The 23,635-nt window shown below is 43.9% G+C and overlaps 8 protein-coding genes across 8 annotated transcripts; 2 read left to right on the top strand and 6 right to left on the bottom strand. All coding sequences in view use genetic code 12, as the record gives it.

The window, feature by feature from the left end:
• Positions 1-593: 593 nt before the first annotated feature.
• On the bottom strand, positions 594-1,517 carry CJI96_0002045 (uncharacterized protein; the record flags this gene model as incomplete). Its single annotated transcript, XM_029035484.2, has 1 exon — positions 594-1,517. One exon carries the CDS (start codon positions 1,515-1,517, stop codon positions 594-596), a length of 924 nt encoding a protein of 307 aa, XP_028890726.2.
• Positions 1,518-4,127: 2,610 nt separating this feature from the next.
• Positions 4,128-6,215, top strand: CDC5 (polo kinase CDC5; the record flags this gene model as incomplete). Its single annotated transcript, XM_029035485.2, has 1 exon — positions 4,128-6,215. One exon carries the CDS (start codon positions 4,128-4,130, stop codon positions 6,213-6,215), a length of 2,088 nt encoding a protein of 695 aa, XP_028890727.2.
• Positions 6,216-6,351: 136 nt separating this feature from the next.
• On the bottom strand, positions 6,352-6,760 carry RPB11 (DNA-directed RNA polymerase II core subunit RPB11; the record flags this gene model as incomplete). The annotated part of the gene is made up of 2 exons (XM_029035486.1): positions 6,352-6,661; positions 6,708-6,760. 2 exons carry the CDS (start codon positions 6,758-6,760, stop codon positions 6,352-6,354), a joined length of 363 nt encoding a protein of 120 aa, XP_028890728.1.
• A 1,691-nt stretch (positions 6,761-8,451) lies between these two features.
• Positions 8,452-13,197, top strand: SIN3 (transcriptional regulator SIN3; the record flags this gene model as incomplete). The annotated part of the gene is made up of 1 exon (XM_029035487.2): positions 8,452-13,197. The coding sequence occupies one exon, from the start codon at positions 8,452-8,454 to the stop codon at positions 13,195-13,197; it is 4,746 nt and encodes a 1,581-aa protein (XP_028890729.2).
• Positions 13,198-13,277: 80 nt separating this feature from the next.
• Positions 13,278-17,189, bottom strand: CJI96_0002040 (uncharacterized protein; the record flags this gene model as incomplete). The annotated part of the gene is made up of 1 exon (XM_029035488.2): positions 13,278-17,189. One exon carries the CDS (start codon positions 17,187-17,189, stop codon positions 13,278-13,280), a length of 3,912 nt encoding a protein of 1,303 aa, XP_028890730.2.
• A 1,487-nt stretch (positions 17,190-18,676) lies between these two features.
• On the bottom strand, positions 18,677-19,536 carry CJI96_0002039 (uncharacterized protein; the record flags this gene model as incomplete). Its single annotated transcript, XM_029035489.2, has 3 exons — positions 18,677-19,306; positions 19,384-19,479; positions 19,528-19,536. 3 exons carry the CDS (start codon positions 19,534-19,536, stop codon positions 18,677-18,679), a joined length of 735 nt encoding a protein of 244 aa, XP_028890731.2.
• Positions 19,537-20,364: 828 nt separating this feature from the next.
• Positions 20,365-20,973, bottom strand: RRS1 (Rrs1p; the record flags this gene model as incomplete). The annotated part of the gene is made up of 1 exon (XM_029035490.1): positions 20,365-20,973. One exon carries the CDS (start codon positions 20,971-20,973, stop codon positions 20,365-20,367), a length of 609 nt encoding a protein of 202 aa, XP_028890732.1.
• Positions 20,974-21,083: 110 nt separating this feature from the next.
• On the bottom strand, positions 21,084-23,063 carry CJI96_0002037 (ERMES complex Ca(2+)-binding regulatory GTPase GEM1; the record flags this gene model as incomplete). Its single annotated transcript, XM_029035491.2, has 1 exon — positions 21,084-23,063. The coding sequence occupies one exon, from the start codon at positions 23,061-23,063 to the stop codon at positions 21,084-21,086; it is 1,980 nt and encodes a 659-aa protein (XP_028890733.2).
• Between the last annotated feature and the right edge of the window lie 572 nt (positions 23,064-23,635).

The raw sequence follows: 23,635 nt of genomic DNA, 5'->3' as shown, positions 1-23,635 counted from the left end.
AAAATGGTTGCAAAAGCTTTCAGAATTCCAAGGAACATATGCACTTACACAACATTGAGAATTCATAAACGGTGTGATTGCAATACAAAGAGCCAAGAGAAGCTTGACTTTTCTTCAATCTTGGTTTGAGCATTTGGTTGCAAAATTCATCGATGTCGGCGGAGACTTATCTGTCACACTTGAACCGTACATGTCTCAAACCAATGTGGCACTAATTGCAGCAACTGTGTCAACAAACTCACGAAGAGAAAAAACGGCGGGACTTTTAATCAGACACCTCTCGTCCCAATCCTTTAAATAATGTTTTTATTGTATGTTTCTCTCCTCACGTCCATGAAGGGTGGATATTATGGACTTAAAATTAATCTACACTCATCTGTCTATACAGATGTCGGAAAAGTTACTTAGATAAACTGATCTAGGCATATCCTTGGTCCTACCCTAGCACTGCCATGTTTTTGGGTGGTAATCTCCGAGCAAGGCTATTAGGTATATAATCTGCCTCAAAGGGCACAGAGCTCATACGCCTGCAGGTAAAGCTTCAAATCCACCTTGGCCAAGGATATGACAGGTGTAGGGCTGTAACAAGCTTATCAGAGGGTTGTGGAGACATAGGAATCACGTTCTTCCGCTTGGTAGAACGATTCGGGTGGATTCTCCGCAAATGGGAGTGAGATACCCTTGAAGTTGTTTGAGTCTGTCCTTAGATGCAGTTCTAAAGTCTGTTGAAGTTCTACCATCACGTCCTCGTGATCATGAGCATTAACCTTAAGAACAATTTCAATCTTGTCTTTGTCATGTGACTGACTCGAATGACTAAACTGTCTATGTTTAGGTTTAATTTTCCGAACATTCTTTGTCTTCGTCTGTTCTTTACCCGAAATATTAAGATTCCGTTTGCAATGAGCAAGTAAGTCATCAGCAACCATATGAGACTTACGACCTGGACGTGACTCTAGCTCAACCCCTTTGTCAAAGTCTTTATCAAAACTCTTATCTTTAAAAGACTCAAAAAGATCAATTAAAGCATTATCCGTATACTTAAATGGGTTAAACATAGTGGACATCCATTCAATTTTCCAATCAGTTGTAGTAGGCCACATTTTCGTGTGACGTTTCTTATCTTCAAAATATCTGGTAGACTTATAATGAGATTTAAACTCTGCTAACTTTCTGGCGATTGGATCTTTCTCACCGACAATTTCAATATCCTCCAAAGTGTGGTGATAATCATTAAATGAAGAATCAACTTTTGTAGTATCAAGACTATTCTTAAGAAGAGTACATAATGAGATATTGATCTGACGTTTTAATTTCTTCAGCTCTTCTGTCAAAAGCGTATCATAATAATATTTCACGGATTCATGAGTTTTCTCGTAACCAAACTTCTTAGACACGAAATCTTTTATACTCTGGTCTTGTTGATCAATCCAATCCAAAAATTCAGTCAACCAAGCGTCATAGTTGTGCAGACCCTCGAGCTTCTTTGAGGCAAACAGCTTGTGCTCAGAACGCATAACCTGTCGAAGTACTGCCATCACGTGAGCGTAATTGATACGAACAGCATTGGAGGGCGTCAGCGCAGTTTCAGTGGATTTGCCAAGAGGAGATGAGATGTCCACTCAAGTGGGCTTCGGCTCAAGAGTTTCTCATTATCTAACTATGGAAGTATGAAATGACAGACAAAAGTGGAAGATCACAGAATGTGATATGATGAAAAAAAAAAGAAAGTCCCCTAAAGAATGAAATGAGGGAGCAATCTCATATTTATAGACTGAATGTGATAAGGAGAAGATGAGGAAGACGAAATCTTCCTCCAATTGAAAAATTCGGGTAACTACTCCTCTTTTAATCGTATCCCTTTTTCTGCACCACTGTCACCCGCACTCCTACACCCAACAAAGTCCGTTCAGTACGACATAATACTCACAACGATGAGTTCGTATATTACTCACAGATGTATTATATCTTAGTATCAGAACACTCTCCTGATTGATGTACACAGATTCAGAACACACGGCATCAGAAGAGATACAGGAATAGTACTACGTTTCCTTATGATAAAATTCTATAGAAGACTTCGATTGTTGGACTGTCTTGATCACATGACTGACGATACACTCTCACATTATGAGGATTGCAGCATAGCGCCAGTGGTATTACTTAGTGAAGCTAGACCATCCAAACATGATGAATTGGCAATAGGGGTTATGTGCGATGGTGACACAAATGTATCTATGGACAAGGTGAAGAGATCACGGAGTGATGTCACGTGAGAAAGGAGAATCGTCCTCTAGAGAAGTTCAGAATGTTGGGGAGAAGCCTCAAATTTACAGATGAGCACCGAGATTGACGAGCCATCCTTCTATGGAAGGAAAATTCCAGTAAAAACCGGAAGAGTTCTTTTTGTCTGAGATTCTTGGTAATACCTCTAAATTTGTGTGCACTACCGTTTCTCAACAGTTACATGCACCTGCATGTATGTGTTTGATCTCTAACACCCTCGCGCGTCATCCTTTAATACCCTTCCACCTACACACTTTCCATTCTGTTCAAACAATCTACGGCTGCCATGGGCCGTAATGCTCCTTCGTACTACGCTGTTGCTAAGGGCAAGAACGTGGGCATCTACAAAACTTGGAACGAGTGCAGGCAAAACACCCATGGTGTGTCCAATGCCACTTTTAAGAAGTTCAGCAACATGAGTGATGCTCAGTCGTTCATCAGAGATAACAGCAGTACGTCTAGGGGAAGCATGAGTTCCTCTGGTGGTTCACGTTATGATTATGGAAGTGGCTACTCCTCTCACTCCTCTTATTCCTCTGGTGGATCAAGTTCATATGGACGCAATTCTGGAAGTAGCGATACCTCATCCGCGACAAGGACAAAGGTCTATGTTGATGGCGCTGCTAGAGGAAACGGTCGGGGTGGAACGGTCAAGGCCGGTTATGGTGTGTACTATGGCCCGGGCGACGGTAGAAACCGTGCTGTGCCTTTGTCTCTGGTGGACGACACCTCCACCGTGACGCCCACCAACCAGCGTGCCGAGTTACACGCGTTGAACCACGCCTTGGACTCGGCATTGGAATCTGCCAAAAGCGGTTCCGGCGAGCGCTACCAAGTCTACACAGACTCATCGTATGCTAAGAACTGCGTGGACAATTGGTCTCAGAAGTGGGTCCAGAACAACTGGGTAAACTCGAAGGGGGAGCCTGTGGCTAACAGCGACTTGATCAAGGAGGCGCTCAGCAAATACCAGGCGATCAATGAGTTGTACAGCAAGTCTGGTGATCTGAAGCTTGAAATAACCCATGTTATGGGCCATGCTGGGAACGTAGGCAATGAAATGGCGGACAAACTTGCCAACGAGGGTGCCGATGCTATGTGAGGGAGTACGACTCACTAGTTATGTGAGATGTCTGTTATTACGTAGGAATGCCTGCAAAATGTGATTTTCGTGGAAAGATCCCATGACGCATCGAATATGCTAAGCGAATCTCTTTTGGGCCACCCGTGCCTCAGTGGCCCATGTCATTGTCGTCCCTAATGACGATACTAGGTGTTTGTTTGTTGACACACCTCCATAACTATGCCTAATTGGGAATTAGGGCACTGATCTGTACTACTATCCGCCACGCCACCGATCGAGTTCACTGAGAGCCATTAGGTTCATGAGTCGAGACAGCAACCGACATAATCATTCTCTTCCCTAAATATTCTTTAAATTCTTTCCTCCAGTGGCTTTACTGGGGTTGGTGATTGCAAATCTACAGCCCTACTGACCTGCATGCGCGCCCTAGATGTAGATGATTTGTAAATACTGAATTCAAGGCCATTACCGAAAAGGTCGCATTTGTAAACACCATTTCTTCACACACCGGCTCAGTGTCCCACTGAGCGACTATATTCATTTTTCCCGATTCTGTCACTTCTTCTGTAGAGGCTTCTCTCGTTCTCAGCCTAAACCATAATATCCTCCATTGGCACATTGCCTTTTTGGTCAAAAGACGCAAACACATATATATTTGTCCTTGCGCCGTACCACCAATCCCAATCTCCCAGGTGAGACCTACTCCGTCTGATCTTCCATTATCCCTCTTTCTGATCCTTCTCCCATCTCGTTCATCATGAGCATCAGGTCCCAGCCCTTGCAACCGCTCAACAACGGCGTTCTTAACAAGGCCACCAACTTGACCCCAGTCAAAACCCTGAGAAGGAAAGAATACGACCTATACCACAACCAGAACTACCACAGGGACAACCAGCAGCAGCAACACAATATTCAAGCTCACGTACACCATCAAGTTCATCATGTTCCCTCCAATTTAGAGGCCCACGCCCACCAGCAACAAGAGAAGCCCAAGAAGAAGAAAGAGAAGCTCTCAGCACTTTGTAAGACACCACCATCGATTGTAAGAACAAGAAGCGGCATTGACTACCGCCGAGGCAACTTTTTGGGCGAAGGTGGGTTTGCCCGTTGTTTCCAGATGAGAGATGCTCTGGGCAAGATCTATGCCGCCAAAACGGTAGCCAAGGCGCTGATCAAGAACGAAAAGACAAAGACTAAGCTCTTGCTGGAAATCAAGATCCATAAGTCGCTTAAACACTTCAACATCGTCAATTTCGTCGACTGCTTCGAGGACGACGTCAATGTCTACATCCTATTGGAGATTTGTCCCAATCAATCGCTCATGGAGCTCTTGAAGACTAGAAAAAGAGTCTCAGAGCCCGAGGTGCGTTATTTCATGGTCCAGATCATTGGCGCAGTCAAGTACTTGCATTCTCGTCGTGTGATTCACAGGGATTTGAAGCTCGGAAACATCTTTTTCGATCCAGACATGAATTTGAAAATTGGTGATTTCGGATTGGCCTCGGTATTGCCCAGCGTCGACTCCAGAAAGTACACCATCTGCGGCACCCCTAATTACATCGCTCCCGAGGTGCTCGGAGGTAAAACCACGGGACACTCTTTTGAAGTCGATATCTGGGCCATTGGTATCATGATGTACGCTTTGCTCATTGGCAAGCCCCCTTTCCAAGCTAAAGACGTGAATGTCATCTACGAGCGCATCAAGAAAACAGATTATACTTTCCCGCCTGACAAGAAAATCTCCGACGAGGCCAAGCAGTTGATTCAGGATTTGTTGAGTTTAAATCCATTGAACAGACCGTCCATCCATGAGATTTTGGATTATCCTTGGTTCAAGGGACCATTCCCCTCCAAAACCACTGAGGACGCCTTGACGGCCACTCCTCATGGTATGGGAGAGCTCTCTCGTGCTCAGAGTGCCCTCAATTTTGCTAATGCCAAAACTAGAGCTGGAATCTACACGCCCAAGTCGAAGAACCCAGTGGAGATCTTAAAACTGGACTTACAATCCGACCAACCTCGCACTGTCTTGCCTCAATCGTTGTCTCCTGGTGACACCCGCCTTAAATATCAGGAGATATCTGTGCCTACAAACTTAATGAGTGCCCCAAGAAGTACCATGAGAAAGTTCAACTTTCACTCAAAGTTCAACAAAACTATTCCGAAGTTGGACCTCTGTCTTCAGGAGACAGCTAATACCATTCGCCGCCTAATGGAGGTGACTAGAGAGAGAACTATGTCGGATTTGGATGTGAGAGAGCTCCCTACATGCGAGAACCCAACTCTCATCTCTAAATGGGTCGACTACTCTAACAAATACGGTTTCTCATACCAGTTAAATAATGACGACATTGGTGTTCTTTTCAACGACGAGAACACTATTCTTAAACTTCACGATAGTGAATCATTCTTTGAATTGATTTATCACGAGAATGAAGGCTGGGCATGCATCGAAAGCTCAGTGTCCAACCCTCCCACACAGGCAAAGAGACAGCTTGAAATTGTTGATTTCTTCGCCAAATACATGAACACCAGCTTGTCAAAAGTCAGTGAAAATGAACTGCGCAAGGAGGTTGTTTTCTTAAGGCGATACACAAGGAACAGCGATTACATCATGTTTGAGATGACCAACGGAAACTTCCAATTCAATTTCAAAGACCACCACAAGCTTTGCATATCTAAGAACGGGCTCGCTGTATCGCACGTTCTGCCTAATAGAGTGATCCAAACGCACCCACTAGTGCTAGTGTTGAAGCAGGGTAACTTTCCTCTGACAGAGATGCCACATTGTTTGGAGAAGATAGCCATGATCGAAAAAGCCATGAGGGACAAGATTCCCAAGTAATGTATAATACTACAAATGCATAGAATAAAACGATACGAGCGTAGAGCCTTGTATATCTATTTCTGTAAAAATTCTGCCCTATAGACCATATCAAATGGCGTAGTGTAATGTACAAATGAGGTGATATAAGTTTGAATTAGTAGTCATCGTTGTTAAGCAAGGACTTAAGAGCCCACTCGTCCTTGAATTTGGTTTTAAGAATGTCCAACTCGGAAATGAGGTTGGAGCATGCATTCTTCAAAGCGTCCCTCGGTGTGTAGTCATCCTCCGTTTGGATTCTCAAAACGAAGTTGGCAAAAAGCGGGTGCTCCACCTTGTAAGCGGCAAAAATAACTTTGTCATCTTTGGCTAGCTGTGCACGTAGCAAATTCGCTAGTGTGTGATCTTCTCTCTCGATCTTTATGATGGCAGCATTGGGCACCTTCGTATCTGGGATGATCTTGATTCTGCGGTTAGTACTAAGTCAAAGATCATATGGGTTTTATCACGTACTTTTCAACGCCATCTGGTAAGATGAACAATTCAAATCTATCTGGAGCGTTCATTGTGGCTGTTTGACAGAGTATCACTGTTGAAGTTTTCTCTACAGAGGGCCGCGTGCAGGACATTGTGAATCTCGGGAGGTTTGGGACTACCTTGGAGGAATCAAAAGTGATAAACGTTGATCAACCGTGAAAATTGCTTAACAAGAAGCAGTGTAAATGTAATTCTGTCAACACCATGTACTCAGGTGCTTTATTTTCAAAAACTGCGTTGTGTTTGTGTATGTCCTCTCAAGATGCTTGCAGTGAGGGAAACAATAATACTACATAACCAGCCTGCTTCAAATTTAACGATACTTCTGCTCATTCATTTTGTCGAATTGTGTGTGTTGAACTTCTCTGTATTCATCAAAAAAAAAAAAAATCTCTAGTAGAATCTTTTTAGCTTTCAAAGTATCACTAGCTGGTCGCATCATACTGTCTCTGCGCACAGGGGAAGTGAGTGTGATACTACCAACGAAGGGAAGAGAGAAGGGTCTCTTAGTGATGATGGGGACAAATCGCTTCCTCTTTGTTCTTGAGTCTAATTAGTAATGAAATTTTGTGTTCATGAATTTTTCAGGTGATGTCTTAATTGACAGCTTTCGCTTGGTTTCGCAACCAAGAGTCAAAAATGCAAAGAGATTTGAGATTATATATACAAGTTTCACAACATAAAACCATTGAAACTTGCATTTGAGATGAGAACTAAACGATTGATTTTAGGATCTCTTCTCATATAGTAGCTTGGTTCTACAGCAAGTAGACACTCAACTCGCTTACTTGCGTTGCACATCACATCATGAAGCACAAATTGTGGTGATGCTAGGTGTTGCTCTAAAAAAGTGGTCAATAATGTCTAATAAAAGTAACAAATACCTCTATAAGTCTCTCGAGACACATTTCTAGGGTATGGTTGCAAAAATGTCGTCTTTTTAAAAGCTCAATTCGCCTTTTTATTCCCCCACGAGCTCCCGACAAAATTTGACACCGCTCAATCCTACAGAGACAACAAACGGAGATATACCCATTTAAATGAGTTTCATTTCTAGCCAAGTAGACTCGACCCTTGCTGAGGCAAGCACGACATTGTCGCGCTTACCTAGAGTGGGTCAAAGATAAAACACTAACTCAGGTGTTGACATTATATAGATTGTATTCTCCCAGTAAGAGACAGTATGGTTGCCCATATTCACTGTTAACTCCTCAATGCAGATTTTTCACAACTTGCTGGTTTACTTCTTGCAGTTGTCTTTTACTTAAAGTACCATATAGTGATACACACAAACATCGGAGATCACCGAAACCTCACTCGTCGCCTCAAAATCAAGGACTACTACCAAAGTTTCTTTTCGTTCTCAGTCTCATAGGCATCTTTTCCTACCCTGTTTGCACCCCAGCAGCGGCTATAGTGGGGGCCGAATGAGTCGCAGTGAGGCCTACATAGAAGGCTCTCAACCTCTGCATCAGCTCTACCGAAAACGCTGGAGGTGTTACCCGGCCATGGCCTGCGAAACGCACCCGCTCTCGAGTCGTCAATTGATAGCTAGCTTCAAGCAGAACCAGTCATCGATCCTACCAATAGAGACCATCTTTACTGGAGCCTCGTTGATTGAACAAGAAATCGCAGTTTGATCCCAAGCTTATTTCATTTATATTGTTCACTTTTCAACTTTTCACTTTTGTTCCATCGTTGAGTCCTTCGGTTTTCTCCAATGACAAACCAACAGGACCGCTGGTCCAACCAGGGAATGCCCCTAGGCCAAAATTTCAAATACGTCGGAGCCTCACATCAGGAAGGTGACTCGAACCGTCCAGCGCTAGCCTCCAACCGCCAGAACTTGCCGGTGTTGCCTCCCCCTGCCACGTTGGAGGCCGGTGGTCAGCCCTTCTCTCCATTCCCCAACTTGCCTGCTTTGGGCAACAGAGCCAATAACTCCACAGGACATGTGTTTACTATCCCTCTGATAAGCTCCAGTGACGATAGACGCCCCTCTGGTGGGCATGCTACCACCCAGGGTGTTTCACCTGTGAGCTCCTCGGCAGCACCTCCAGGGGGCCCAGGCTCTGCTCCTCACCTTCCTCACGTCCTGCAAGGCTTTTCTGCGCTTCCTCAGAATCCTCCTTCACGGTCTTCAAACTCAATCTACAATATCACCAACAGGGAACCTCAGCCGCAGCAGCCTCAAGATAAGACTGTGAAACAGGAACAGCAGCACGGAGATCACTCGCAACAACAACAACAACAACAACAACAACAACAACAACAACAACAACAACAGCAGCAACAACAGCAACAACAGCAGCCATCACAGCAACAGTCCCAACCTTTCCCTCAGGACTCTCTGCTGCATGGACCCCTGCCTCTGCAATCTCATCAAGCTCCTCATCTGGCTCCTCAAAGTTCCAAACTGCTGCAGCAGGCCCAACAGCAACCTCAACAACAGCAACAGATGGGTCCCCACGAGCACCAGCGCACGTCTCTGGCTCCAATTGCTCAGGTCTCGCTGCAACTGCAGCCTCATCAGGCCCCTGGTGCTGCTACTGCGGCACCACAAGCCCAACCTGGGCCTCTTCCTTCAGGAGTGTTAAACCGCTCGTCGACTTCAAGCGCTTACAGACCTTTGAACGTGAAGGATGCGTTGTCTTACTTAGATCAGGTGAAAATCCAGTTCTATAATCAAGCAGACGTTTACAATAACTTTTTGGATATCATGAAGGACTTCAAGCTGCAGAGTATTGATACTCCAGGTGTGATAGACCGTGTATCTAACTTGTTCCGGGGCCATCCAAACTTAATCCAGGGATTCAACACATTCTTGCCTCCAGGCTATAGAATCGAGTGCTCTTTGGATCCTTCCGATCCAAATCCCATTAGAGTGACGACCCCTACAGGAACTACGACGAGACCCAACATAAACATACCTCCAGGACAACAGCAACAGCAGCAGCAATGGGGAAACGAACAAATGCTTCCCCATCAAATGCAGCAATTTCCCGGAGACCAACAACAGCCTGTTTCTGGTGGCCAAGTTGAATTTAATCACGCTATTTCTTACGTCAACAAGATAAAGACTAGATTTGCTAATCAGCCTGATATCTACAAACAATTCTTGGAAATTTTGCAAACCTATCAGCGCGAGCAAAAGCCCATTGGTGAAGTTTATGAACAAGTTACCCAGCTTTTTGCTGGCTCGCCTGACTTACTTAATGACTTCAAGCAATTTTTGCCAGATAGTGGCAATCAACCACTTTTGCAGCATAAATCACAAGATGGGCCAGGTCTTTTAGTGCATGGTGCTCAGCCTCATTTGCACGGTGTTGACAAACCACCTTATTTCCAAGGCAATAACGGATCTCAGCTACCACCTTTGGGTAACTTCCAGCCCTCTGCGGGTGGACCCGTTCTTAACGGTGAACAACAATATCGACCTCATTACGAGATACCGCCACAGGAAGTTGCAATGCAAGGCGCCATGATGCACGAAGATTTGAGAAGAAGATCAGAGCATCTGGCTTTTGAGAATAACTATAACGACGAGGCACAATATTCAAGCGTTCGTGGTGCTCTCCAACCTTCTAACAACCTGAAGCATGGTACTCCAGGTGCTCAACCATATGTCAAGAATGGTGTCAAGGTCAATCCATCATTGGTGCCAGGTATTCCTGAGCCAGTTCCGCCAACGGCTGCTGTTAGGCAATCTTCGTTACTGGAGGAGTTGGGCTTCTTTGATCGAGTCAAGAAAGCTATTGGCAACAAGCAAGCTTACAACGAGTTCTTGAAATTCCTCAATCTTTATTCTCAAGATATCATCGACAAAGCTACTTTGGTTGAAAGAGTTGCATTCTTCTTGGGCGATACCCACCAGGATTTGCTTAACTGGTTCAAGCTGTTTGTAGGTTACAAGCCTGAAACTCAACACATTGAGGATATCACATTTAAGAAACATCAAATTGAGCTTTCGCTTTGCAAAGCATACGGACCTTCCTATAGACAGTTACCAAAGGTTGAAACCTATATGCCATGCTCAGGTAGGGACGAGATGTGCTGGGAGGTGCTTAATGATGAGTGGGTGGGGCATCCAACATGGGCTTCAGAAGATTCAGGCTTTATCTCACACAGAAAGAACCAATACGAAGAAATTCTTTTTAAAATTGAGGAAGAGAGATTGGAGTTTGATTACCACATCGAGGCCAATTTGCGTACTATCCAAACCTTGGAAACTATTGCCAACAGAATCGCCAACATGACCGCTGAGCAGAAAGCCAACTTCAAACTTCCGCCTGGTTTAGGCCATACCTCCCAGACCATTTACAAGAAGGTCATCAGAAAGATCTATGACAAGGACAGAGGTTTTGAAGTCATTGATGCTTTACACGAGAACCCAGCCATTGCGGTTCCGGTTGTCTTGAAAAGATTGAAGCAAAAGGACGAGGAATGGAAGAGAGCTCAGAGGGAGTGGAACAAGGTCTGGAGAGAGATGGAGCAAAAGGTATTTTACAAATCTCTCGATCACTTGGGATTGACATTCAAGCAAGCTGATAAAAAGCTTTTAACTGCGAAACAGTTGGTCAGTGAAATCAGTACAGTAAAAGTCGAGCAACAAAACAAGAGAGTGCATCCTTTGACGCCAAAGCCTCAAGAGCAGCTTCACTATAAGTTCGAAGATTTCGAAGTTGTTTATGATATTTTAGGGCTAGCTGAATTCTTCATTTTCCACTCGTCAAACTACTCCAGCGGTGACAGAGATAAGTTAGGTGCATTTTTCAAATACTTTGTCGGCTTCTTCTTTGGCATACCTCAAGAGAGGATAGAAGAAGCATTAGCTGCAAGAAGGCTGGATGAGCCCGAGAAGGAAGGGGAGGTCAGCGCAGTTGAAGAAAATGGCACAGTAGTCGAACAAAATGGAGCCTCCGAGACATCCAGCACTAAAAAGCGAAACCGTGATCCAGATTTGTTGCGTGACGTTTTGAAGAAGCAATCCAAGCCTAGAAAAGATGAAAAAGATGCCTCTTCTGCAAGTGAATCCGAAGAACCAGATCTTGCTAACGAGGTTGAGAAATCTGGTGAGTTATGGATCCGCACGGCGTCATCAACGTTCTCATTGGATGAGATGTCCAGAGAGCAAAAGCGTGATAGATATAATTTCTTCTGCAACACCACTATCTATGTCTTTTTCCGTCACTTCAGAACACTTTATGAGAGATTGGAAGAAATTAAAGGTATGAACGAAGAGGTTGCAAAGGAAATCAGATCTCGTACAACTCCCCAATTCGCCAAGGATCTCAACCTTCTATCACATCAGCTTGAAGAGGTCGGTGTCCAAATTGACGGAACGAAGGATTGTTACAAGCAAGTTTTATCGTTGACTGAAAGATTACTCGATGGTGATATTGAGCATCAATGGTTTGAGGAGAGCTTACGTCAAGGTTACTGTAATAAGGCGTATAAATGTTACACGATTGATAAGGTTGTTCAGGCCCTCGTGAAGCACATGCATACGATGATTACAGACTCCAAGACCTCAGAAATGGTTGTGTTATTTGAACAAGATAGGAATACTCCCGCTTCTACTGCCAAAGACCAAATTTTGTACCGTATGCAAGTGAGGTCTCTCATGAGCAATGAAGAAAATATGTTCAAGATTGTTCTTCACGAGCCAGACAACTCAGTGATGATAGAGTTCGTTGCCTTGGACGATTTGACGATCAACGACCACGAGAACGCGGAGGAGAGCTACAATTACTACGTCACATCTTACGTCATGTCCCACCCGACTGAAGGTGTCCCGGCTTCTAAGATCAACATGCCTTTCCACAAACCATTCATAGATGCAGTTGAGGAGGAACAATGCGAGGGCAAGGCTGTCTCTGATCTCAGGGTTTCTATTTGTGAGAATTCATATCGTCTCTTCTTCGAGCCTGGTGCTTATGATAACTTCACATCTAATCTGATTCTACAAAAGCAGAAGGATGCGACACAATCACATGAGGAAAAGTTGGATGCTTTGAACAAACTACTAGATGATGAAGAAGTTGGCTGGGCGGCAAACTGTAGCGCAGAGCAAAAGCAAAAACTCGAACTGGACTTTGATATTCTTCTCGAAAAGGGTGCTACTGAATACAAGGCTGCTACGAAAGCTGACGAAGACATTGAGATGAGAGATGCTGATGAAACTACGGAAAAGGCAGATGCAAGCGAGGAGGTGCCACAAGAAGACGAAAAAAGGAAGGGCGGTGAAGCGAAGGATGCAAAACCCGACGACACAGCATCGAAAGCAAACCCAGACACAACGATGGACGCAGATACCACAATTTATCACGATCCAAATGACACGACCATCCAACAGGACGTTAATGAGACTACTAATGAAGATGATACTATCAATGCGGGAGTTGAGACTGACAAGGCCTCGAAGGCAGAGTCCAATGAAGCAAGGGCGGACGAGCCCCATTCATAGTCTTAACGGCGAAAACAAATGAGCATGCAAACTGATATCGCCGGAAACAAAAATACAAGGTACCTAAGTGTGTAATGATATTATTTAAACAATGTACCTTCTGCAGCAGCCCTTGCTAATCTCTCAGTAGCTATTGTATGAGCCAATCTCTCTCTTTGCTCAACACGATTAGCAACAAACGCTTTCTCATCCTTTACAAGCAAAAGTCTCAAAATGATGTTCTCCGTTGAAGTTTGTGCCACCAACGGGTCAGACAGAAGCTCGCGCGCTTCTTTTGCAGCGCGAGCTCTCGCCTTAGCTGTGGCGTTAGCACGAATAGTCAGACTTCTTGCGATGGATCCTGCTCTACTCCGTAAATTTGCAGTGTCTGCGTCCGGATGATTGGATATGAAGACATTATTCTTGTCTCTTAGCATTTGCAAGTATGCTGGAGAGAGTCTTTCGACCTCGTGTATCAAGAATTCGGGATACTTGTCGTAATACACGGGGATTAACATGATTGATTGGTATTGCTCGGTCTTCAAGTCCACGATTGGCGGTCCATTGCCTTCGTTATAAAAGAAGTCAAGACAAAGGAAGTTGAGCCACGCAATAACGGTCTCAATTTCGTTATTCGTTAGAGTCTTGCCGAACCCTAAAACACTCATGGAGTTTGTAACATTTGCCATAGCTGAAGAAACAGCAGACTGCCATCCAGAAGCCATCAAATTTCCGGAGCTACTTAAAACTTTCCCCTTCTTAAGGTGTGCCAGACGAAGTGCTTTGGCACTCGTGAGTTTCGGGAGCAACAACTCATCAGCGCTGGCCACAACAATGTTCCATGCTTCGAGCATCACTTTATGCAAAAGATCCTTGGTGAGAAATTGAGCTAGCACCAGCAAGTTCATGTTGAGGTAATTGTAAAGTGGCAACATCGCTTCATCCATTTGTTCCTGAGATGGTTTTAAGTTACCACTAGCTCCACAGACAGACTTAAGTGAGTTTCTTGAGAAACACAACTTGATGAACTTCGAAAACTTAGCCACAATAAGTTTAGTAATACGCTCAATGCTTCTCTTGAGCGCCCTATGTGCTCGTCCCATAGCAAAGATTGCATCGTCCCTTTCACTTTCTACAGCAATCTCGATGTGAACACGTCCCTGCGGATCAAGATCAAGGAAAATCTCTTGCGGTATACCATCATGCTTGAATTTTCTGGGCTCTAGCTGCATCAACGCCCTACCACAAACAGGATGAGTTCCCAATTTCTCCTCCCAAACAGTAGCGGACATCGTGAGAGATGAGTTGGCTGCAAGGGTAAACTCTACTTCCTCATCCCATTCTGGATTTTCCCCATCTAATGCTCGTGTCTTGGTAATAGTCTTACGAGCTTTTGTATCGACAAGAGTCATGTATGGACGAATGCTCGACTTGTCCAGAGCAGAACGGAGATCCTCGGCCTTCACAACTCTTAAGGAGACTATGTGATTAGTATAAGCCCGTGATGACTTCGGATCATATTTGGCCATCACCTGGGAGACCTCTTCAGGATTGAGCAAATCCTCCAACCTCGTAAGATTAGCTATTAATGCATCAATGTTGTTCAAGCCAATGCATGTCCTGGAGGTAAAGTTGTAGGGCTCTTCCACCTCCACTTTCGAATTATTAAGGTTATAGCTGGCAACTTTACTTTTGACTTCAGCAAACCAGCCATTCATTGAGGGGACCTGAGGCGTCTGATCCAAAACCTCTTCATTCAAGTCTTCCAAGATCATGTCGCTCATGCGGCTGGAGTACAAGAGCGCACAGTTAGATATGCTTTTCATCAAAATGGTGTACACTTTGGCAATCTGATATTTGTTCTGCCATCCTAAACCTTTGAGAATCAGTAGATAGTGCTTTATAACAGTAAAGATATCATGCACCGAAGTACTGTACTTTTTTTGATCATTCTCAATGTCAATAGGTTCGAACAGATCTTCTTGGATGGCTTTCAACACGTAATCACGTATTTTGTTGCTACTTTCTGCTACCCATGCTTCAAGATGTTGGTAGAAGAACTCTTCAAGGTCAAAGTTGAACGTGGCGTTTTCAGAGCAGACCTGATTATGTATGCTGCGTATTTCACTGAGAGACTTGTATGCTTCCAAAGCATCACCATAATTCAAAAATTCCCCCTTCGCTTTCGTTCTAGCAGATATGTGCTTAAGAATATTCTTAGCATCTGAGGCAAACATGCCGGTCACCACTGCCGCATAAGTTCGACTGACATTGAGAAACCCTAGGAGTGGATTTTTATACCTCTTTTGAAGTGTCTTGATGTTGTCAATAAGAGCATCAGAAATATCAAGTATATGCAAAATGCTAAGGGTGTCGTCTCTTGGAAGAGTCTTAAGAACGTCAGCATACAGCGCCTCTGACACTCGCAAAAGTGTTCTCGTTAGCTTCCGTTCCCACTTTGTAGTAGCACCCTTTTCACGGAGTCGGGGAAATAAGACGTCGGATTCCACGTAGTCAGCCAAAAATGATAGGTATGGACTAAACTTAGGTTTCACAGTCTTGCTCAAAATGATTGAAAGGCAGTCTTTAATTCCATAGAAAACTTCACTATAAGTGTAGCCCAAAAATGTTGACCATTGCTCTTGATCTTTTATAGACCAAGAAAACTTGTCATCCCAGTCGAGCTTCCCATGGCCCTCAACCATACTTCTACACATATTGAGGACCCTTTTTGACATTTCTAGATCGATAGGCTCTAGTTCTTTTGTCGAGTTTTGGAAAAGAGGATCAATCAAAATTCCTGATGAATGAGCTGCCCCAAAGAGAGCGACAGCCCTTGTAGGATAATCTACCCGCCACACCCTGGCGCAAGCCTGCATCAACTCATTGGATTTGTTCGAAAATAAGGGTGTCTCGTCGTCCAAAAGCATCGAACTGGAGTTGCTACCCTTACTCTTGCTATGCAAGAGACAAAGCTTGGCCAAAGTGGTAAAGTAACTTGTGACAACGTTTGAAGGGGGCATTATATAGAGCTCCAGACCAGCCGGTAGCGGGGGATTTGGAAGGAGCTTCATGGAAGACGGGATAGGGTACTTATTGTAAAGCAGCTGGCAAAACGCTGTCTCCCTTTCCTTCCAACTTTCATATGCATCCTGAGACAGAAACTGCCTCATAGAGTATCTGCCGATGTCCTTATTTAGATAAAATAATGCTTGATCAACGTCTTTATGAAGGGTTTTCTGAGTAACAGTGGGCTTTAGAGTCTGAATGTCTTGTTGAATTTGGGTCTGATCCTTTCCAAAAAGCTCCATCAAGAGCTTGATAGATGACCTGTCCATGTCAGAGACCTGACAGGATGGTTCATGGTATTGCAAATTCTCTGAGCTCTTAGAGCTCGAGGTAGCCTTTTGCGAAGGCTGCAACGCTGCTTTATGCTCCTCTAGCTTCGCCATTAGGGCGTCTTTGTTCTTGTCCTTTTGTATGAGAGACCCAATGATTTTTATGAACTCGTCTGTCTGCTTAAACACGCGTGAGCTTACCTCCTCGTTTGGGATCAGCCCTACTTTGAGTACCTCCTTATTGGCAGCCGAGACAAACTTCATCACCAATATGTCGATGTTGTTGGCTCTTCTGACATCTGATTTGAACGCTGGATCAAGTGTCTCTCCGTAAAATCGAAGCAACGACCTTCTTGTGAGCTCATCGTGGTTTGATTTCTTCATGGCAATTGCATTGAGTCTTGCCTTGAGATCGTCAACCAAATGGCCCGGAAGTGTGCAATCGCCCTCTAGTCTCGAAAAACGTGATCGTCTCTCTATACTGCTCTTCTTCGATGGTGAAGGACTCCTTCGTACCGGCTGGTAGAACCGAGCTTCGCATATGTACTCAAGCAAAAGAACCTTGAGCACCAGCTCATATAACTTGTTCAAATCGACATTATCAAAGTGCTTATCTTCGACCTTCAGATGAAGACTGTCTGAGCGAGGTTCTCGCTCGAGATGCTTGGGAATCATCTAGTATACCGACTGCCTGAAGTACACTGGTACTGAGTGTCAAGCTTGTCCGTGGAGTAAAACACTGCAGACGGCATATGGCTGTGGTGTTGTCAATATGTGGGTACATCGCGTTTTGCAGCAATTCGCAATAGAGTTTTTCGGGAGATAGTAAGAAGCTAATACCTTTAGGAGCAACTGTTTCCGATAATTGTGTAAAAAAATTATTCTTCAAAGAAAGTGCTTAAGAAAATATATTCACCTGAGCAGTATCAGATCCTTTTAAAATTTACTTTTCTTGGTGATGCGCTTTGTATGAAGTGATCTGTAGCCTCACCCTTTGCTCTCACAATACACTCGTAGCCATTCGAGAAGCTGCGTTGGCACAGCTCCAACTTGACAAGCTCATGGTAATGAAAAATTGAAGAAGAAAAAAAAAAAATAGTTTAATTTTAAAAGTTATGTTGATAACATATCTAGTTTTGGGGACAACGGTTATTAGTATTGAATATATACAAGAACTCCACCTTCTCGACTCCCCACATTCCCTATACTTATTGGCATCTGCAAGTGTCAAATTGGTGACATGTTTGCTTCCAGAATTTTTGAGAGTATTGGCTCCCTTCACATGATGATGATCGGCTGATCGCTAGCACTATGAATCCCACTGCCTACGCTCCCTGATAAGTCTAAGCCTTCAATCATGATTTCTGATTCTTTTAAGGAAGTTAAATCGTAAGAGTGAGCAATAAAATTATTGGCATTTATTGAGATTTTGTAGCTGTGTTTACTGTCGTCGCCTTATCTACCTTGGCCATGAGTTGCAGCGAAGGAAGTCTGTTCGTAAGAATCTACGCTTTTGACATATGTAAGAGGATCCCCTCAAAGTGCCTCTCTCGACTGTCAGAAACTTGCTGCAAATTGTATCAGTGTCAATGATAAATATCATTTACTTGCTTGAACACTCTCACGAGCTCAGAGCCCAATTGGGTTCATCGAAATGGAGAAGAACAATTAATTACCCATTTGGACTTTCAACGTTGTATTCTCAAGAATCAAAATACACATGGCAACATTCCAGTAGGTCAGAAGAAGGCTGTTTTACAAGCGTCTTAAACAAAAGGCATATGGGCAGATTCAGGAAGTCTAAGGAATATAGATATATTGGCTAGTCAAATAGGGCAGTACATAACTCTAGATATCTTTCTAACGAAGACACTGTTAAGATTGTAAAGGCTTCCACGGTATGTGGTGGTAAATGGGCAGTGTTAATTTCCCTAGACACTAATTTCAATGCCGAAATGCTGATACAGAAATTTTACGAATATAAATTATTTATTGTGAACTACTTACTGTTAACTTAGCTTCCCCAGACATTGTTTTAAGCAGCCCAACGAAATCTCCACCGGACTTTGCTATTATTTTGTATCAATTTAGTTTTACACTTTGACTGACTTGTGAAATATATAGTACAAGAGAATCCCCGAGAACCCCAGTATAGGCAAGCACTACTCGTCAACATCGCTGATCTCGCTTTCTTCAGAAACCTGTTCCTGCTTCACATCTTTCCTGTCACTTTCATCATGAAAAGTAGCCTCGCCCTCTTCTTCATCGTCATTGTCTTCATCGCTTATGTCTCTCTTGCCGTTCCCATTGACAACCTCTCCATCTTTATACATATGATCGCCGAGAAGCTTATTCATCTCAAACATTCCGACCAGCAGTTTTTTGAACAAGTTTCTCATTTTTTCGTCACAGTGAATCTTTCTCTTGTCCAGTTGGTCCTGAAGATTGTTCACCTTAATGTATGTCCAAATCTGCTTCACCACCTGGGGCCTACTCATGCGCTCGCTCTTTACCACCTCCTGGAGTTGTGGAGAAAGCACAAGCTCGGCATTGAATGCGGTGTTGGGTGTTCTACCCAGTTTTCGTGTGGTTTTCTTTTTCGTAACTTTCGACGGAGTGATACCACGGCGAGTGATGGGCCTGTTATTGTCTGATCGCAGCAACTTCTGCGCTAGCAAGTGGTCCTGGTACTCCCGCTCTTTCTTGATTTTCTCAGCGTCGTCTGACTTTGGGTTTTCCTTTTCGTCTAGTAGCTTATAGTACCTTTGTAGGATAAAGCTATTCATTTCTTTCTGCGGGTTAGTAATCAATTGATAAATTCCCGGGATGGAATTCTTGAATTTCCCTCATGAATTTGGGTGTTACGTACCTTATGAGGAAGAAGGTCGACGGCAAAGAGCTCCTGGAGAGCATTCCTGATTCTCTTGACTGTAATCTCTTCAAGATCAGCGACACTGAGAATGGCCTGTTTGTTAGTGGGGGTCTTATCAATTTTTCATTAGATTGTACGTACATCAATCATTGGGCGGTAGCGGTCTGGTTCGAAGCTCATTTTATGGAAAGAATGCTAGTTGGGAAAGACCTACTTGCAGCATTTGAGACATGAGGAGCCCCACTATGTACGGAACCCTCGCCAGGTGCAGGAGACGAGGAGGGGAGGTACAAAGATTGACCCGTTTAAGAAGGAGATTGACATGTCTTGATTACTAAATAAACTGGCCCAGCAGATATTGATAGTAATCCTTGGTGACTTTTTTCTAAGAGTTCCGTGATGTCCTGTAAGTTGGCAGCACCGCAGGGTCCCTTGAAGAGGGACTCTCAGTATGGAGTGCACAGTTGAGGCTCTCCGTTCGTTAAAGATGGCTGCGAAAGACCAGATTTACGCAAAGATAGTGGGTGTCGTTGTTCACATACGACAAGAGAGTTTTGCGTTTCTTCCTTTTCGTCTATTCTTGTGAGCTGTTGATCTCCGGCTCAGAGCTGTGTTTATATATCAGGGGTGAAAAGTGAAAATTATTCTACTTAGCTGCATGGACAATACTCCATGGTAATATAATATGGATGCGTCTACCTTTCAGAGCAGGAAGATTCATCAACATTCAGCAGCGAATGCCAGAAACTTTTCAACTGAGTAGCTACCCATCATATTATGAGACTTCCTCAAAAAGGTAACTGCCACTAGCCTAGAGCGGCTAAATCCCGTTGTCTGATGTGTATGGACGATTAAGATAGGCTGGCAGCATCGGTAGACTATCTAATTCATCATATCTTCGTCATACCTACACAAAGTATCCTATGCCTTCATTACTATGATACAGATTTGTTTTCCTAGACGTCCGACAATCGCACCTTAAACTTGAGACCTCTTCAAGTTACGCTTGTGCTGCAACTCGTTCTTCTTCACCAACTTCTTTCTCTCCGCACGCTTCAATGTTCTTGGGTCGATCAACTCATCTGAAGTGCCCTTATTCTTTTCGTCAATCTCAACCAACCACTGGTCATCCAATGCCTTGTTCTTGCCCTTGTAACCCCACTTGGGCACCCACTCGCCACTAGCTTCATCATACACCATCTTGCCTTCTTTCGCCTTAGCTTTAATGCCCTTCTTAGCAGCAAACTGTTCCCACTTGGTAGGAGGTTTGGGCTTGGGGATAGCCTTCTCTCGAGGCAAAGGTGTCGTGGGCTCTGGCAATTGTATGAGAGTCATGGTGGCGTCCTGGCCGGATGACGTGCCTTGTGATTCAGTGGTAGTCTTGATTGGTAATGACAATACTTGATTGATCAAGAGCTGCAAGTTATCTCTCGTGACAGCAGCCAAATGTTCCTCTTTCTTCTCTGGATCGTTCAAAAGGGTGTTGTCCAAGGGGTTTGGATCGAACGTTGCAAGGTTTCCCAAGTCATACGTGTTGGGAATGGGCTTTTTTACCGACACAGGCTTGAAATCCTTTTGTTCCGACATTGTCGAATCTATAGTTGATGAAAAGGTCTTGCTAGTAATGATACCGCTCTGAGATGCGCATCTCATATTCCATAATTCACAAAAATCCGTGTGCAAACCTCGTGAAGGTCCTAGTGCTTCACTATGTGCGCACTTCTCCATATCCAGACAGAGAAGATGGCCATGAAGCCAATAGCTCCTCCAGCAATTAAATAATGTTTGAGGCTTTCAAAATCGGTTGTATCTGGATGAGTTTCTAGCCCTGGAGTAGAGATTCTAGGATCTTTTGCTGCATCGACCAATTGAATAAAAAGTTCATGAAGTGAAGTAGTCCAGGAACTGGAGATATGTAAAGGTGACCCTAAAAACAAGTCTCTTGTGTAGTTCTCGGGAGGAACATCTGACCTCTGCTGCTGTTTATCGAGGTCTGCTTTCAATGCAACAAATACTGAAGGAATCTCATCTAAGAACTTCAGATACTTCTTTCTGAGGTCAACAAGATACTGGAAAGAGTCAGGATCTGATGAATCGTAGGTGTAGCAGATAACATCACACTTATTCAAAGCAGCCCTATTCTCTAAAATCGCGGGCTCAAGCTGGCCTAATTCTTCGAGAATTAGATAACATTGCTTTCCTCCTCGTAGCTCGATATCCTTCACGCATATCTTTGGCTGAATTGTTGGCAGGTAGTATTCACTATATGTTCCTCTGATGAATTGCTCAAGTAATGACGTCTTTCCTGATTGCGGTGCGCCCAATATGAAGCAGTTGAAAACATTCCTATCATTGACAGAGCCGCGATACTGCTTTCCTTGTTTCTGCCGAAGCTTGCGTTGCTTAGTGACTCTAATAGCCTTTGTGGATACACCTTCGTCAAAACCCAAATATGCAAGATATTCTAGAGTAGTTTTATGATCGAGGAATGTAGTGAGATTCCATTGCGCCAACCATCCTTGCAAGGAGACATACCCTCTCTCATTGCATACTATAGATGAGGGAAAGTTCGACTCTCTCCAGATCTTGGGAATGCCGGGTGTTGGAAGAAATAGGTTCGTGAGCTCTTCTTCATTGAGACCTCCGTCGTTATCCTTATCAAATTTGAGAAACAAGTCAACGAAAAATCTGTAGCCGATAGGACTGAGCTCGACACTGGAATTCTCTGAAACCTCAATACCGGGAAAAAGAAACTTATCGTTCAATGATAGAGAATTTGTGTAGTGAAAGGCTCTCAAGATACCCCAAATAGTCTCGTGGCGGCCCTTCTCGGCGTACATTTTGTTCAAAATAATGAAAGCATTCTCTGAGATGCCTTTAGGCTCCCCATCCTGTGGTAAAATTATAGTACTGAGGTTCGTGACAATATCATTGAATTCTTCTTGAGAAGCGGATTGTCCAAAGCACTTTGAATGAAGGTCCGAGAACTCTTGATAGGACAAATAGCCATCCTGGTCTGTGTCACATAGAAAGAAGACTCGTTTCAATGCATCCACTGCAGCAGGTTTCAAATTACCTTCCTTCGAGTCGAAGATCGGCGATATAGGATGCGTCACTGCTCTCTGGCACAAGTAGAACGCATCCACAACGTTAGAACCAGTCTTGGCACTGCATTTCACACAAGCCTCGATCTCCTTGAAGTCATTAATCAAGGGCACGAACTCCTCTGTATTTTGCTGTTTGAAAGATATTGGTTTTTCAGTCAGTCCGTGAAGGTCACTCTTATTGGCACACACGATTACCGGCAAGTTCACGCCCAGGGCACGAAAGAACGGCATCCAGTATAACAGAATTCTCTCGTACGTGTAGTGATCCAGGTACACCAAAAGAATCACATCTGCCTGCTTGAGTTCTTTGTTTAGAGTTATATGGTCTGAGGCCTGAGTGTCAACGATAACCGTTGTCTGAGGAATGTACTGCAGTAACGACGACAGATCTCTGTCAGCCTCTGAATCCTCAGAAATCGACTCGCTCATAGTGACATAATCATCTCTCGAGATGGTAACTGGCGGTATCAAGCCTTGCACCGAGGGAACGTACTCCTCCTTGACAAAGGACGCCAATAGCGTCAGTTTGCCCACAGAGTCATCCCCACAGATTACTATACGAAGCGGCATGGAAATCTATGGAAGGCAGGTATGTGTAGGTGCCAGGAAGTGCAGTGTGAAGGTGTTTCGACAGCTGCGAAACATTCATCTGTGATATCAGTAGTGCACCAAATGTGGAGTCGAGAACCTACCGTAAGGATACAAACTGTGAAGGTATGAGAATTGATCTTAACGTTATGAGGTAATTTTAGGGGCAAGAATTGTTATCAGCCGCTCTTTGAGAAAACATACCAAAAAGATGTTACCAAGCTTTCGTCAATTGAAGGCCCTCTAGTGAATAGTATTGGCTGCGAATTCTAGAATTAATTTAGACTTGAATAATACGGTGGATTTAACATCGTGAACTCTTTGCAAAGCGACTGGAATCTGAAACTCTACTTACATCTCAATAGCTACTGCCACTTTCCCAGTTGGGAACAATTTCCAGAAGAGGGTGTCTAAGTCGAAGTAACGAGAGCTGCAAAAATCATTCAGCCAGGCGGAACCTTTATAAGTTATTTCAAGTTCCAAACTTGAAATTCATTAGTTCATGCTATAGCGATTGTTATATGGCTTCTTGGGGATACCGTACGCAGCAACGC

Source organism: Candidozyma auris, chromosome 2, assembly GCF_003013715.1.
Source record: "Candidozyma auris chromosome 2, complete sequence".
NCBI lineage: Eukaryota > Fungi > Ascomycota > Pichiomycetes > Serinales > Metschnikowiaceae > Candidozyma > Candidozyma auris.
The sequence above is the reverse complement of the archived record's forward strand: the minus strand, read 5'-3'. Positions and strand labels throughout refer to the sequence as shown.